A 17,137-nucleotide genomic window follows, 5' to 3' on the forward strand; every position below is an offset into this window, starting at 1 on the left:
AAACGTTGACAGACTTTCTAAATGACCATTTCTGCATGATGTTTCTATATAAAACAAGATGTCTGTACTATTTTAAACACTCCTTCTTTGCAGCCATCACACATTGCCTACACTAGGCACCTTTACTGGTACATTGCTTTTCCACAGTATTTCTTGGATAGTAATACTGTATATCCCTAGAATCTCTGTTAACAATGGTCATAGTATGGTTGAATTTATTAAATTCTTATATTGGTTTGATAATACTGTACTCATTATTAACCCCCCAGGCTTCCAGATCGCCTGTCTGTCACATGGCCAGATGGAGATGAACTGGTACAGAATGACGTTCGTTCTGCTGGGACCCCTATAGGTAGGTTTAAATTTCTAACAACACTTTTCATGTTGAACTGTGTTTCAGTTTTGGTGAAATCATGAGTTGCTCCTTTTTAAAAATTGTTAAGCAAATGATGGCAACGTGACAGAACTGCTTTGTTGAGCCAAATCCAGATGCATGTTTTGGATGTAAAGTTGTTTAAATGTTAATTGACTTAAATATTCTGGTACAGATTTGTTTATGGCTTTTTTTGCAGTTCATTGGACTTTCAATTCTTTCTTTAAAATTGGAACCACTAGTTAATTTGTTCAAAAACCTCCAGATTTGGTTTTGCTGCTTTGCTGTACCATTACCATCTCTCATACGTGCATGGGGGCAAGAGAAATATGCACCATTTCCCTTCTTATTTCTATACATTTCTGTGAGCTGTCCTTTTTCATTTCATTTTGAATCTAAAGTTGATTGATGTAGCTAACTCGCAACACCTCAAGCTCAACGGGATTATTTTGTGGTCACACAAGTAGGGTGCTGCATGTAAGGTGATCAAGTAGTTAAGTGCACTATACCATCCTGAATCAAGCCTGCAATTAAACCAGTGAACAGTTTTAACTTTTTTTTCTGTATGTTTTAGGTGCAATGAGGATTGAAATATTGAACAAGAAAGGAGAAGCAATGCAGAAACTTCCTGGGTCTAGTCATGGTTCAACAAAGAAGCTTTTGGTTGAGTTGAAAGTTATTTGGCACTGTGAGTATTCATGATATACCATTGTAGATACCCAACATAACGATTTTCTTTCAAGGATGTAATTTTAAGGCTTACGACCTGCTGTGTTGTACATTTATTAGTGTGGATGTTTGTATACTTCATTTGTTAGAGCAGGAAATAGTCATGTTTATTAAGCAAAAGGTAAAGGCTAGTGATTTACTGACAATAATTATTTTCCTATGTAGCTAATCAATGAATGTAATGTAATGTAATGAATGGGTCAATATAAGATGTTAATATTATGTTGGTATATTCTTCAACAATAATCATACACTATAATATAAACATTGAGAATACAGTGTATTGCAAGCAGCAATCATCAGTGGCCAAGACAACTTCCTTTTTCATGGGCATTTTGTGATGCAGCATATACAGTAAGGGCTCAACATCTGCTATTTTAACGTTCTTGACTTATGGCCGAAGGGGTCTTGTATGGAAGAAGAGCATGATAAGATGAAACCTAGCTGTAGGTTGTTAACTACAACTTTCAGATTAGCAGCGCAACAGGCAAGAATCGTGAGATGAATCTAGCTAGTGAGTAAGCCGCTCGCTACTGCCTGCCAAGTACCCAACTACCCAGGATTTGAAAATCAGCATGGTCTTGTTTTTTTGTTGTAACAAACACTCCAGGTTCTGTGTCGGCAGCATAGGGAATGACAGGCTGGAGATGAGTTTACAGGCCTCCTGACAGTTTTATTGCCCTTTTCATTACAGTGGGGAGTGTAGGCTCGATGCAGAGGAGAGATTAATGTGGTTTATTTTAACTGTTTACTTAAAGGCAATTCATTAGTACTTTAATAATCATATAGTTGAGTCCAGTATGTAGTGCATATATACTATATACAGTAGCATTACAATACGCAACACTGTAGAGGTAGAAGTATTCAAATATCTATTCAAATTTGGCAAGTTCTCTGGACAAACCTCGTAAATGTCAAGACCCACCAATGTGTGTGTACTGTATATATGTAAAATACATAGGCAAATTATGTAAATATTAGCCTCAGCCTTTAAACCATTTCAGTTACCACAGTGTTAAGAAAGCAGAACTCCAGCCTGCTTCGTAAGTATCGCCCAAAAGTGAACTTGCTGTTTATAGTCAAGATTCTAGGCTGAGCTGTCTGTTGCTGATCGCTTACTGTAAATAAGATATATAATCCATTTCAGTCTGGGTTTAGAGCAATGTATAGTACAGAAACACCTTTTGTTAGGGTTAGTAATGATGTCTGTTGACTGGTCTATCCATTCTTTTCCTCTGGACCTTAGTATTACCTAGTATCACAACTAGTTTTAAAGCATCACTTGAATCAGGTGTCAATGTAGACTGAATAAATCTTTCTAGTGTTTTTCTGGATATGCAGTACATTTTGTTCCTCTCTTATTTGCCTGAGGTCAAAGTCTTCTGGCCTAAAACCTTTACATAGAGCTGATTACACATTATTGTGCTAATGGATGGTTGACATATCTCTGACCTTAATTATGATTAAACAGTATTAAGGTTTGATGTCCTTAACCTTTTCACTGCTTTTCCACTTGTGAAACAGCTGCCAGTGGGGATATAGAAACAAACTCGCACATCAGCCAGCATGGTGGAAAATGGCCTTACTGGTTTAAAAAAATGGGTATGTTAATCTTTTTAATTTGTGATATATTTTTTTCCTCATATTTATTAAAATATTGTACATGAGATACCCTGAAGAAAAGCTTACAGTGGAGTCTGTAAAAATAAAGACAAAAACAAAATAGTTTAATTCCATAATTGACTTGCCCTTATTTCTTCCCATTCAGAAAACATTAACAAGTTGGGAAAATACACTTTGAAGCTGCAGGTAGTGTTAAATGAGAGTAATGCCAGCACCTATGCAGGAAGATCTCTGCCTTTTCAAACATATGAATTTTCTGTGACAGGTAAGTGTTTTGTGTATTAATGTTGTTCTTAGTTGTGCATCCCAGAATTCATGTAACTAAATATTCAAAATATAGTTATTAAAAAATCCATTATTAACCAATATGTATAATTTATACCGGATTTATGAGTAATTGCTAGCAGGATGGTTTGGTAGGAATATTTGGTCATGATACAGTATGTCTTCTTACGGTCAAACAGAACATCATCCCATTTTATATTGAAGTCATGGTTTTTGATCATATTACGATTCATATAGTTTAGCAATTGTTTTGCATCTCAATGTGGAATGTGTATTCTTGGAAATGGAAACAGTTCTGCCCGGTATCTCTTTTTTGAATTGATTTACCTGGTCCGGTAGTTAGGTGCAGAGTGGGACTGCAGAACTGTCCTTGGCGACTTGTTTGTTCAAGCAGTTTAATGTGCACATTACCAGGCAGTGTGATGGATGTTACTTTTTCTTCTTCACCTAGAGGGAAATCCATTCAGGTTCACCCTGGGACCGCTGGAGTCCCTGCTCCACATAGGAGAGCCCTTTGACATTCCACTGGAGCTCCTTGATGAGTTTGGACACCCTACACCCCCGCCTGTGAATCTTGTGCCAGTTTTGGAATGCAGGTACTCAATTTAAGTTGTAATAACATTTATCTACAGTCATAGTTCAAGGTTGTCTTCTCAGGCTGGTGCGCAGATTTGTGACTTCCCATACTTTTCGCTGTAGCAGTATTTCTCCTGTAGGTGCGATTGTACTTTAACTAAATCCAAATGCTTAGCTACCTCATATTGCTGCTAAATTTAGGGTGTTTGGTATTTTTTCCTATATATACACGCATGCATTTTTGTTGTGAACATTAAGGTTACAGAGAGAGAAGACCTTTCAGTTTTTTGGGTGCCAGTAGCTGAGTAATATGACAATCTATTTGACAAGAATAACAGCTTTGCCAGATACGTCAGCTAAGCTTATAGTTCTGTAGATGGCATAATACTTTTTCTATTCAGTTTGTGTGAACTACTGCGTGTGTATATAGACTTTATACCAAACATGACTGATGTCAAGCATGATTTTGTGCCTTTTGAAGTAACAAGAAAGAGCATACTGCTACAGTTAAAATTGCTAGAGATGTTTTTCTACTTAAAGCACCAGTAAATTCACTAATTTAAAAAATATATTGTCTGATGCACTAGGTAATGTATTTTGTTCCTCAGTGTTTGTCTGTTCTCAGCTCTGTCAATATTATGCATTTCTTATTATAAATAATATAGTTCTTGTTATAAACTCTATTTGTCCTCCTCTGATATACTGTCCTCTCAATTGGCTTGCTTCCAGCTCCTTTTAAATTAATATTTAATTTGCCTCTGAGGATTGTAGCCTGAAAGGATCTTTGTGTCATTTCAGTGCCCTGGATATAAGTTATGAAAAACTTGTGGCAGAGGGAACCAGCTGTATGATTAAAGGTGTTAAAGCAAAAGGCTTCGTAGGCAACTGTCAAGGCAAGGTCAGTGAATCTATTCCCTGTTAAGGGGGGCATAATACAGGGTTATTTACCATGTTTCTTTCCTGGTACTCTTGTGATTACTGAATATTCCGTTTATATAGTATTATATAAATATTTTTAGTTTATTTGATTATAATTGATTTTTTTTTGCTGGCAGAAATACAGTTTGAAAGTAACGTTGCCGGGGCTGAAAGAAGACTCTCAAACAGTGAGAGTTAGGGTGTTTCCTGGTAAGTTATTCAATTTTCTTTGTACATGGAGATAAAATAGTTCTTATTATTTGGCACAAAAACTTTTAGTTTTGCATTCCTAATGTTGTATACAATGTGATGCAGTGACGTGAATTACCATGGAGTAAATTATTGCTTTTAAAGTATTTTATGAAATTATGTTTATGTAATTATATGCTTATATACGTAATAATAATGATGTTATATTGTTTAGAACTATATAAATAGGTGGTGTTGTCTATCTCCTATCGCCAGTGAGCCATTTGCATAGGATTTATCGTCTATGGTGTATTTAAAGAGAAGCGACCTGAAGATACAATAGGTGGGAAGAGTCTCCCCACACTTCCTCATTCTTCCCAATCTCAGGTTGCAGTGTTTATGGTCTTGTGCCTAGAAGTCAGAAGCACATAATTAACTATTTCATTCTCGTGTGTTAACAAAAATAAATGGCAATGCTAAATTTAGCAAATAGATCACAAACTTTGGTGTCTGTGGTTTCATCAGGGCTATATTTCAGAATGGGTGGCTGTGGTTATTTGCAAAAACAGGTCTCCTGGACATTTGTAATAGATCCTAGTTTTGTTTTTTTGTTCCTTTTTCCAGCTGCAGTCTATTTAAAAAAACTGAAAATGTTATAGCCACAAGGTGTCCCCATTAAACTACTTTTATGAAAGCAGCACCATTTCATGCTGTTAAGCATGGCTAGATGAAGGCAGAGAGCTGTGCACTTTGGTAAATTGCACAGTGTCTGGAACCTTTTGAAATTCATTTTTGTTGTTGCTGACTGCAGGCATTTAATGCCAGGATTTTGAATAGTAAAACCAAGTAGAATAAAGTTTAGCCTATAATGTACCATAATATGGTGCTGGAAGGTATTAAGAGTTGTGGTGTAGCCGCCATTCATTTGTGAACTGGAAACAATGGGGGGAAAAAGTCAAATTATTTAAGGATTGAAGGATCACCGATTTTTTTTAATTTAAAAAATGTGACAGCTGCAATACTCATAACAGTGTTGGGCAGGGGAGTATCCATACTTTCCATTGAGACTTTGCACTAGGTAGAGCGGAGTCTAGCATAAGTTGTGTATTACAGCTCTCATTGGCAGTGCTGAAAATTGACTAAGTTTCCCCAAAAGGCACTCATGGCACTCAACCAGTTGTTAGTCACTGCTGGCAAAGTACATAGTCTAGACTGACATTGTCTACACTTCAAGGTTCCACCTGCTATTGAAGGGAGGGCTTTTGCCATGAGTTTGCTAGTAAGAGTCTCAAAAAGTACATTTACATTTAGCCATCTAAATTGAGAAAGATGCATGAGATTTGCTGATAGCTGTGCTGTCATTAATGTGTTGGTTGGATATGTTTTTGTTCAGATATAATCAATTCTATACAGTCAAGCCTTAATGCACAACTATCACTAAATAGTTGTTATATTAGAAGTATCAATAGGCTAATTAAAGTTCTGCTTCTAATGGAAAGAAAAGCTTCTTATCTAGTGTGGAGTAGTGGTTAGGTCTCTGTGATTGTAACTGGAAAGATTTGGGTTATTCCTTAAAATTCCCTGCTGTTTGAATGGGTACAAAAGTAAGACACTCTGGATAAATGCCGAATAATTTAAACAGTCTGAAGGATCAAACTGTCAGTTAAAAGCCAATGCATATATCATTATCATAACTATTGTGGTATTATTTCTATTGCTGGATCAGACTTTTCAGTTAGAACCTTGATTTTATTGCTATACATTAATCACTGTCACACCTGCAGAGGCTGTATGTTTTTGCCGGAAAGTGTTATTCCTTTTTTTTCCCCTTTAAACACCTGCAGTGATTCATTTTGTCCGTTATATAAGCTTGTTACAATTTTTGTGAATTTACGTTTATTTTTAAATTAGTATACTCCATTTTTTGAAGGTAAACTGCTTTTTGGATGAATTTTTACAATGTTACTATAGATTTACAGCATTCCTACAGGTGGTTTTAATCTTAAAAGAGGGGAAATATCTTGTTTTTATGGGCCACAGTAAAAATGCTGTTTTGAGACCTGTAAAGTGTCTGTTACCTGAGATGAATGTAACCCAGCTGCTGTGCAGCTGTAAATGCCAGCATTTTCCTGGTGACATTGTAGATAATACTACATGGCAATATCCTTGTACAGAACCAGAAATCTTGTCAAACTAACATTTTTCAAAGGGGACCCAAAAGGTGTTTTCCACACTCCAATTGCCAGCTCAGTATAATATTACAAAAGCAGCAGGTATCTACCAGGTACTGCATATCTAGATGTGCATGTTGACTGATCCGGTTGTATATATATCAATTTTCAGACTTTTTTGTTTATTCCTAGGTCCCCCACATTCGCTGAAGGTTAAACCTGATTCCCAAAAGCTTGTTGTAGAAAATGGAGCCTCTTTTCCTTTCCATGTGGAAGTGCTTGATGATGCAGGGAACATCACAGCTCAGCCAAAATTGATAGTCCATTGCAAGGTAAAATTACAAGTTGCTGACATAAATACAGTCAGCATTTTAGTCAATAATTCATGTGCAAGCAGTTTTCCAAAAACCTAATGTAAGACATTTAGGACTCTGAACTTATTTCATTTGCTTTAATATAAAAAGGCATGTTGCAGGAAACGTAAATGTTTAAATATTTAAATCTATACAATCCAGATTAGGTGAAATTATTTTGATTTATGGTTTAAAAATACACAATAAGCTTTAAAGCTATGAAAAATATTTTAATTGATACAAAATATTCTAATTGTATCAACGTCTACAGAAGTTTCAACAGATGTTCAAATTGAACAAGTCTTATGTTCCAGGATGCTCTGAAGTGATGGAAAACATGATGATAGAAACTGAAGTTCTGATCACATGAGAAAGCAAGTAAAATGTAGGGTAGTAAAACTGCAGTGATTTTATGAATAACATAAGAGAGATTTTAAACAAGAGAAGACCATTCAGTTCATCTAGCCTCTTTGGTTAGTTGGTATGAGTAATTAATTTAACAATCTCATCCAGCCTTTTCTTTTAAACAGCAAAGGATATAGTTTTTTTCAACTTGCATGAAAGCCTTTTCCTTCCTCATAGTTACAGTATGCTTTTCTCATCCATTTAGTCAGATGCCCTTTCTACTGCTAAATAAACAGTTCCTATAAAGTTCCTATAAAAGACCTTATTCTGCAAGAAAAGTTATCTGTAATAAATTTGAACAATTACTGAACACGTAATGTAAATTAACTTAATTCAGAGATTTGGTACCGATGTGTTTCTGATTTGATGGAGTAAACAGTTAGTGATTCTTAATTATATGTATTAAAAAGAGTATTTATTATATATAATTTAAAGAAAATTAAAAGTCTCAATTGGAAGTTTTCATAATATATTGGGCCTTTACTCTTGCATCACATGTTTATCGTTATAGATTTTCATCTTTAGGAATAACATGATTTCTTACTCTAAGATGTATAGCATCACAAAACTGGCACGCAAATAATCTTGAGCAAGCATAGCTTGAAGTAACAGGCTTCTGACATCTGGAGATCATTTGCAGAGGATGTTTCACTAGTATATGTTTTATATAGTAATGTTTTATACACTGTTTAATCAAATTCATTGGAAGATTAAAATTTTGAATCTTCATTTGCTGAAGCTACTCAGATGTTCAGGTTACTTTGTTGAATACAAGAATGCTCACAATGAATCGTGTTTTTTAAATGGGTAGCTAGAATCTGTTGTTACTGAATTTATCTAATACCTTTGTTTCATATTTTATTACAATGTCATTTTTGTGTCTACACAGTTCTTGGGTGTTCCAAACTTGCCAGTTTATACAGTAGACTGTAGCCACACCGGCATAGGAGTATTAACAGGCCCAGCTTTGCATGTAAAGAACATCAAGAAGGATCAGACCATAAAGGCAAAAATTGAAATACCAGTAAGTACTTATGAAATGTGTTTACACCCTTGTTTTTTCTGTTTTATTTTGCAGTATAATTACCTTTTACAAATAATATTTACTGAAATGACTGGTGCTATTTTTTTGTTGCATTTCATCATTGAAAAATACTGAATTTTAATTAGAATGTCCTTTCTTTTGGAGGGATATTTATGAACATCCCTTCAGAGCAATATTTTAAAACTGACACGGGCATTAATATTCTCAGAGACGATGTAAAAAAAAAACTTTTTCTTTTAATAGAGCTGCAAAAACATTGAAGCAGTAGAAAAGACACTGAAGCTCATCCCGAGTACACGTGTGGCCAGATTAGAAATCTTCAGTCTGGATGGTGAGAGGGCAACCCAGCTAAAACAGCAGGATGACATCAGTTGGACTGCAGGGGACACTCTGCAAAATCTCATCTTCAGAATGTATGATGAAGGAAACCGGGAAATCCCCATCACTGCTGCTCTAGCACAAAATATTAAGGTTGGCAGAGAACATGAAATTCTTTCTCAGTTGCACTGATGTCTACTTTAGAGGCCTGATGAGAGACTCGGGTGATGTTTTGGTTTGCTTTTTTGAAAAGTAATCCCAAGTTTTTATAACCGTAGAAGTACAGGAAAATTTATGTGCAAGAAGATGATATCATCAATTCCTCTGCTTTTGGAGGGGGGAATCAATGAGTGTCTTGATTGAGGAGTACAAATGTCATCTTTTAACTGTGCCCTTGTTCTACTTGGCAACATTGTGATATTGTAGGTTAACTGGACACCTAAGGTGAAGAGAGAAGATCTGGTCCAAGGAATTCTACCAGATGTGAAAGTGCCTAATTCTGTGAAAGAGCTGCGGTACTGCCAGGTGTCATTTCAGGATGAGCATGTGTCTCTGGAAAGTTCTTTTACTGTCAAGTACGTTTATTAATGATAATATTCTTTCATTCATGAATACGTTGGTCCCACGTAGTTTTTCATTGAGAAATTAATTGCATAAATGCTTTTTCATAACACAAAACATGATCATGAAAAGCTTTAAATACTACCATGTGTATTGCAGGCGCTTATCCAAAGAGCTTTCATGTTTGTTATGGTACAATAAGCTGTAATCAGTTTTATTGTTTAGAAACAAAGGAAACCTGTTTAATTTTATATTTTTATATTGAACCTTATTAGATTGCTGTTAGTATTCTAACAGCATTTATGTAACCGCCTAGTGTTGGTGTATTAGAGCCTTTTCTGGTAAAGTGAGTGTTGTTTTCTTACCTTGGTTAAGGATTTAGTTTGTGTGTTTGTACAGTGGGTGTAGAAAGTATTGAGTATTGTTGTGTTACAACCCAAAAATTGATGGGCTTACATATTTTCTCTTTTGGTCCATACAACATCCTCTACAATATCAATGTGTTAAAATTGTGGAGCTAAAAATAGTTAAAATTAATAACCCTAAAAATCTTTGTTGGAAAAGTATTCACCCCCTTAGCATTAAAACTCCTTAATGAGCTACTAGTTGCCTTCAGAATTTGCACAATATGTTGACTGGAAACATTGCGTTGAAAGTGGTTAAGCTTTCGGATTGGGCACATCTGTTTTTGTAAGGTTAAATACATGTCTGTGTGAGTTTCCACGATTGGACATTGCATACAAAGCAATATGAGAGCAAAGGAGCTTACTCAACAACTAAAGAACAGACCTGTGGACAGTCACAAGTCAGGCGAAGGATATAAAAAGGTTTCAGAAGTACTGAGTATCTCACCGAGCACAGTGAATCAATTATCAGGAAGTGGAGGGCGTATAAAACTACTCTGAATCTTCAACTATTGGGTCTACCTCCAAAACTCCAAAACATTGGTCAAAGAAGCAGTCTTGAGGCCCAAAACCACTCCCTGAGACTTACAATGTCTCATGATTGGGAGAAACTATGAATGAGTCGAAAACAGCTCAAGTGCTTCACAAATTTGAAAAAAGTTCACACAAAATCCTGTCTCGAATACACAAAAAGGTATGTACAGTAGGATCCTCTGTCGGGGAAAAAACAATGACTTTGTGGTGTTATGAGACACATTTGGCCTTAATATCAAGTTTTATGGCTGGTGGAAGAAGGACACTGCTCATCACTCACAAAACACCATACTCATATTGAAGCATGGTGGCAGCATAATGTTGTTGTGGGGTTGCTTTTCATCAGCAGGGACTGGTAGGCTTGTCAAAATTCAAGGCAGAATGGATGGAGGAAAATATAGGCAGATCCTGGAGCAAAACCTGGAATAGTCTGCAAAAGATTTAAAACCGGGCCAAAGACATATTTTTCATCAGGACAATGACCCAACCCAAAGCAGAGCAACCCCTGACTGGCTTAAAAAGCAGAAAGTGGAAGACCTTGAGTGGTACAGTCAACATCCAGACTTCAATCCCATAGAAAATCTGTGGCAGGAACTGAATATTGCTGTACACTACTGCTCCCCCAGTAACCTACAACAGCTGGAGCAGAGTGGGTGAAAATGAAACCCACAAGATGTAAAAAGTCTTGGGGCTGTAACTGCTGCCGAAGAGGAGCAACTAAATATTAAATGCTTAAAGTCTCAGGGGGGTGAATTCTAGTCCAAGCTGGATTTTTCCGTTTTCTGTTTTTCATAAAAGTTTCTTTTACAATAACATAATTATGCCCCATCCAAATGTTAAGTATGCTTCATTAATCATGCAAAAGTCCTGTTCAAATATGTTTTAGTTTGACGTTTTAACACTGCAAAACATGGTAGAGGTCCAAGGGGAGTCAATACCTTCTATACTAACTGTATATAAAAAAAACTTCTGTAGTAAGATTTGTTTATGTTTTTATTGCTTGCCTGTGAGCCGAAAGCAGTCCTCTGTACCGTGTGCTCAGAGGTTTGTAGCTGTCTGATATGACTTTGTAGATCTGTTGCATTTTTCTGACCTTTGGCTGGGTTTCTTTTTTTTATGGTCCTGTAGCTACACAGCTCTGGTGAGACTATACCTTCAAGTCTCTAGCCTTTTCCCAGAGCTCGTTCACTCCCAACACTGGATACACAGCTTCCCCTAACTTGAGGGAATGTATATACAGTAAGGAAGAGAGAACCTGCCAGATGTTACTGTGCATAATCTTCTCTGAGAGCGGTTGGTTATCATTTCCCCTCCTTGGAGCTTAACCCTGGAGCTCAGCTTGACCTTTATCTTGAAAAGCTTTTTCATTCACTATCTTGCGCATGTATTCCACAGTCAGTTTAGCACTTATCTGTTGGCTCGAAGATGGATCCACTTAAATAGCTGTTTTTCCTTTACTTACTTAGTATTTAGTACAAGCAGATGTGTCGAATAAGGCATTCAGAGTTCTGGGTAGAGCTCACCTTTGCTACTCCCCCATTTCTTTACTATGCTACTTTAGTCCATCCTCCTGGATCTTCTTTCCAGTGTCTCTCCACCTTGAGCGTAATACAGGAGACCTATCTTTTATTTCACTCCCTGCAAACTCTCTATGTAGTTTGCAACTTTGGTTTTACCTGCCTGCCAGAGAACCTTGATCTTGTTACTCTCCTACTGAGGAATCTGTTAAATCCCATCCAGGATTTATAACTGTTTTTATTTCTGATAACCAATCCTGTTAGTTTGTCCCTTTCCCCTTCAGTATTTATAACCCAGCGTTGTTAAGCTATGGCTTGCAGTGTGCAAGAAAGAAAATGAACCCCCGTCTGTCATCTTTAGCCCCAGAAGTAGCAGTGTAATCCCTCTCCTGTTTGATCCCATTTTCCCAAGTCCGCTCTACCATCTGCTTTACCTTACCAGTGGACCTGACACCGCTGCATCTGCGTCTGCTACTGCTTAACTGCTATTACTCCTCCTGATGTTATCTAGTACCTAACCCAAACATGATAGGCCAGCTGCTGTCTCTTTTACCTTACAAGACAGCTTCTTCATACTGTATAATTCCAGGGTCTAACTTGGCAGCTTCCGACTAAAGGCTGCTGTCTACCATAGCTCTCAACCCTTAAGAGCTCAGTTGAAGGATGCCAGCCTCCCTCTCTACCCTATATATTGCCTCAAACCCTGCCTACGCAGAGTAGACAACCCAAGGAATTGCCTATATTTAAAACAGTCTGTTCTTGTAACGGAGAGGCAAGTAGATTTTCATATTGGCTAGCCAGTGCCAGATAGCTGGCTACTGGTTTTTCCTCTTGGGTTCTCCTTGGATCCGACCATACTCCTTTTTTTGTCTGTTTTTACTCCCTTTTTATGTTCTGATAGCTAATGAGCTGGCGCTACAGGCTGCGTTCTCTGCACCTGGACCTGTCTTGACTTTCCCACGTGAATGTGTGTTTTGTAATCACACACATGTTTCTTTACCTCTCTAATAATGCTGTTTCATATTGGTAAAGTACATGATTTAACTCTCACATGAAAATGCATTTGTCTATTTTATCAAAGTGTTTTCTTAATCTCTGTTATGCTGTTATTATGGTGCCGAGTGCATACAGTCCTTTACTCGCACTTAAAAATGTTTCGTTGATTGTCTCGCGCATATTTTGAGCTGTCTGTAATGCTGTTTCACTTGTAGTAAGTGTGTGGTTTACTTGCACATAAAAATGTTTGTCTGTCTTCTCACTTATATTTTCTTTTATCTTTTCACAAAGCCATTTAATGTGAAGGGTGTATTGCTCATCTGGAAGAATGTGCATTTATGATTTTCTAGGCTCTGTACAAAACCCTTTTTACGTTTGCAATGCGTATTGCTCTCCTATCAGCTCTCACTAACCAGTTACAAGTAGTAGATGTTAAGATATTCAATCTAAGTAAACTGGCCATAAATTGTTTGAAGTACACTGTATTATGGAACTGTACATATATTGCCAGACATATCACACTGTTAATATTAGGTGTAGGTGAAAAATTGCCAAAAGAAGAGAACATACCGACTTTAAAAATGTGTACCAGTGATCGTTAGGATTACGTTTTAGTGCTGTATATGGAAAGATACATTAATTGAAACAGTTCTATCTTCAAGTCCACAGCTTGACTAATCTTAAATTAGTTTTCTAGATTATCATAATTTCCACTTTATTTAATAATCTTAAATAGTTGCATCATAGCTATTTAAGTTAATACATATTTTCAGTTGTAGGATGCCATTATTTATCCACAGCTGTATGGAAGGTCTTTAGAGATTTAACTGATAGTATTGCTTACAATGGAGCAATTGAGCACTTTGTCTTTCTCTATTTGATTTATTGGATGAGCCAGCAGTAGAATGTGAACTTATGCTGAGAAACATCTGCATTCTCTGTTTTTAAGCTTTTCTCTTTTTTGTTAGGCCTCTTCCAGATGAGCCAAAGCGTATAAAAGCTACACTGAAGGGTGTGTGCTCAGTACAGATGGGTGAAGAGCTGAATGGAGAGATTCGTAAGTAAATGTGTTAAAACCCTGTAGGAATGTTGAAGACATACTGTACTTCCACCTCTTGCCCATTAGTTTTCAACTGTTTTTCAAATTGTCTTGCATTGCTTATCCCAACAAATATAATAATTTGATCGTAAGTAAACCAGGTATTTGTGAGGTTTGAACATTTTAATAGGAATAAGTGATGGGGTTTCCTTGTTTTCTTCAGATTTGGAAGTTACAGATCAGTATGGGAATAAAACAAACACATGGACATCATCCACTGTGGGTTCAATTGGTGTTTCTTCAGAGGGGCTTGACAAGTCCAACTTAAAAATTACCTGGCAGGTAAAGTATGGAATATCTTGTTAGATGTTCCATAATTTTATTCGACACATCTGCTTGTTCTTTTTTTCTCATGCTTTTTGTGTTTGGAGACTTTAATAGAAATACAATTTTCAAAGCACACAAATTGTGCTTTATATAAATATCCTTTATCAGCAAGTGCTGTTGTTAAATATTATTGTGATTTGCATTATAAAATACTGTCATGAGTGCTGATTATTTTGTCTCTCTTTTTCATGAACCTAGGAAAACGTGGAAGGAGTTGTAGTCCAGGGAATAAAATTTGTTCCTGGTGCCCCTGGACAAAGAGAGCTATGTTTTGCTTGGCGAGACTTTGTAGAATACATTCGGATTAACTTGACTGCTGGACCCCCAGCACAGCTGAAACTTGAAGGGCTACAGTTAGACAATGTAATGTTTTCCTTTTTCTTCTTCATTCCATTATTTTTCTTTATCTTGAATACAGTTAGGTGGGATTATTGAAAACAAAATCCTTAAATATTTAATTTAAGGAAATAGTATAATCAGAAATGCAATATGTAGATAGTTTAATTTTCCAAATAGTCATAACCTGCAACACTGTCGTCATACATTTAAATTACATATATCAGAAAGTGAGCTTGCCGGTTTTCAGACCTCGTCCTGTTTGACTTGTAATGGAGCAAATTTCACAGGCGAGTGAATAAGAGCAACCAGTGTACCTCTTGGAAATAATGATCACTAAATAGATAAGATTAATTGCTAGATTTATACATCAGAAAGCACTTTTCTTTAAAAAGGAAAAGTTAGCTTATACTGATTTTTATTATTGGTTGGTGTGTAGCCAATGCCTTTGAAGAGAAATTGCAATGTTAAAATAAACAGATTACAAAATATTGATTTTTTTCTTCCTACAGACCCTGACTGTGTTTAATGGGAAAGAACTAGAGAAGCCATTTGTTGTACAGTTGTGTGATCAGTGGGGAAACCTAACATCTGACCCACAAGTCAGAATAGCACTTATAAAAGATGCTTCCTTACAGGTTGGTAAAAAAAAACGCCAGTCTTAAGAACACTGGTAGAAACATTGATAATTCAGTGCAAAAAATAATTTTAGCAATGATTAAAATATTTTTACGAAGTTAAAAGCATTGTTACCTGGACCATTATCTAAAAAGAAACATGGGTAAGAGTTTTTTGCTCTGTTTAGATGACACCTATGCCACAGGCACTACATGTTGACAAGAATGGTACAGCAACTTTTCCAGTGTGTCGGGTTTCTGCACTGAAGTAAGTACAGTACCGTTTTACAGACCTAATACTTACTAATATATTGTTTGTAATCGAATATTAACTAGAATATTTTGCTCCTAGTTGGAGACCACTTAAAATAGCAGGGTAGGCAGTGAAAGTAATGTGTGCATCCATGCAACATTAATTAGAAGGAACTGCAGTTATGTAAAATATTCGGGTGGATTGTTGTTTCCTTTCATTGGTTACCTGTGGTTTCATTTGCTGTGCCCCTTTTACATTTCAGTTCAATATTCTGTTTTAACAACCTAGATATTTTTCTTAATTTGTGCATAAAATGTATTAATTGCTTAAGTTAATGTTTGTTTTTCTCTTTTCAGGGGAGTGTACAACATTCAGTTTAAGGGCAAATTCAATAAAACCACTTTAGAAGGTCCAGTAGTGAAGCTGAATGTCCTTCCGGATCCTAACAAACCTGTTGAGATTTTGGTAGACTTTAATAAAAATGCAGTTTTTCCTGCAGGAGGCTTTTTAACAGGTACTGATACCTCTTGCTCTATGTTTTCTGTCCCAAGTATAGTACATTACATTCATTGCTAATTTTGTTAAGTAACTGGTAAATGGTAACATTTTACCATTTTTCTCTTCAGCGATTTACATACATTTCAAAAGCATGAGGCCCAATTAATAACTTTAAAGTACTGTACTACTGGTTGGAACATTTCTCCTCATAATACTCTTTCATCCCAAAATGTCTTGCCAACCAGGGCAGTATTTTCCAGGCTTTCTTTTGACAGTAAAATTCATTTTAAAACGCTTTATTACTAGTGAGTCATATTTGGTGGGTGGAGTTGCATTAATAGAAAGGACTGTACATTAAAACTGTTTCCATAATTTGGAAAAAGGAAACTCCTTTCTTGAGAGTAATCATTATTTGTACTATGTAAGTACCTTAAGTGCACTTATCAGGCAGCACAGGCTTCCTCCCTGGTTGTGTACAGGGACACACTGGACTGCTGTTTAATATATTATACATTAACTCTGTAGTATAGTATTAAAAGTTAAGAATCATCTAACCCAGACTTATTTGCTCAGAAAAATTAGTTTTCAATCTTTTTGTTGTAGAATTTTCTAAACAACCCAACATCAACGTTTTAGGACTCATTCATTTCAATGTTACAAATTATTTCAATTAATATTTTGGTACCTGAGAAATCAGGTGAAACAAAACCCAAAAGACATTGGGTGAGAGCAGCAGGACCACAGAGAAGAGAAGCAATAAATGCTGCCTTCATTCCTACTGCCTTTCTGTTCATTTGGTTTTGTCCAGACTGTGACTGATATCATATGCCTGGTCAATCTTCGTGTTCTTCAGAGACCAGGTTCAGAACCTAGGCAAGTTGGCGTGGAATGACGGGTTAATTTGTGTGGGAGACAGTAAAAGTCCTGTAATCCAGTCATTAGAGATACTGTAGCATCCAACCTAGTAGAGGTAGATAGCCACCAGAAGCCTTTACTGCCTGGATTTTATA

At 36.4% G+C, this 17,137-nt stretch overlaps 1 protein-coding gene across 1 annotated transcript in view; it reads left to right on the forward strand.

Moving 5' to 3' along the window:
* The window catches only part of smchd1 (structural maintenance of chromosomes flexible hinge domain containing 1), a 59,698-nt gene that overhangs the window by 21,229 nt on the left and 21,332 nt on the right, over positions 1 to 17,137 (forward strand). Inside the window, exons 16-32 of the mRNA XM_088643438.1 lie at positions 270 to 352; positions 948 to 1,061; positions 2,627 to 2,704; positions 2,871 to 2,990; positions 3,462 to 3,606; positions 4,385 to 4,484; positions 4,642 to 4,714; positions 7,057 to 7,196; positions 8,512 to 8,646; positions 8,911 to 9,138; positions 9,412 to 9,560; positions 13,966 to 14,054; positions 14,260 to 14,378; positions 14,622 to 14,786; positions 15,272 to 15,397; positions 15,565 to 15,644; positions 15,986 to 16,143. Of these exons, the coding sequence (XP_088499564.1) occupies positions 270 to 352; positions 948 to 1,061; positions 2,627 to 2,704; positions 2,871 to 2,990; positions 3,462 to 3,606; positions 4,385 to 4,484; positions 4,642 to 4,714; positions 7,057 to 7,196; positions 8,512 to 8,646; positions 8,911 to 9,138; positions 9,412 to 9,560; positions 13,966 to 14,054; positions 14,260 to 14,378; positions 14,622 to 14,786; positions 15,272 to 15,397; positions 15,565 to 15,644; positions 15,986 to 16,143 (2,102 nt within the window). The remainder of the gene's footprint in view (positions 1 to 269; positions 353 to 947; positions 1,062 to 2,626; positions 2,705 to 2,870; positions 2,991 to 3,461; positions 3,607 to 4,384; positions 4,485 to 4,641; positions 4,715 to 7,056; positions 7,197 to 8,511; positions 8,647 to 8,910; positions 9,139 to 9,411; positions 9,561 to 13,965; positions 14,055 to 14,259; positions 14,379 to 14,621; positions 14,787 to 15,271; positions 15,398 to 15,564; positions 15,645 to 15,985; positions 16,144 to 17,137) is intronic.

This window comes from Lepisosteus platostomus, chromosome 8 (genome assembly GCF_059453375.1).
Source record: "Lepisosteus platostomus isolate fLepPlt1 chromosome 8, fLepPlt1.hap1, whole genome shotgun sequence".
In the NCBI taxonomy this organism is placed as follows: Eukaryota; Metazoa; Chordata; class Actinopteri; order Semionotiformes; family Lepisosteidae; genus Lepisosteus; species Lepisosteus platostomus.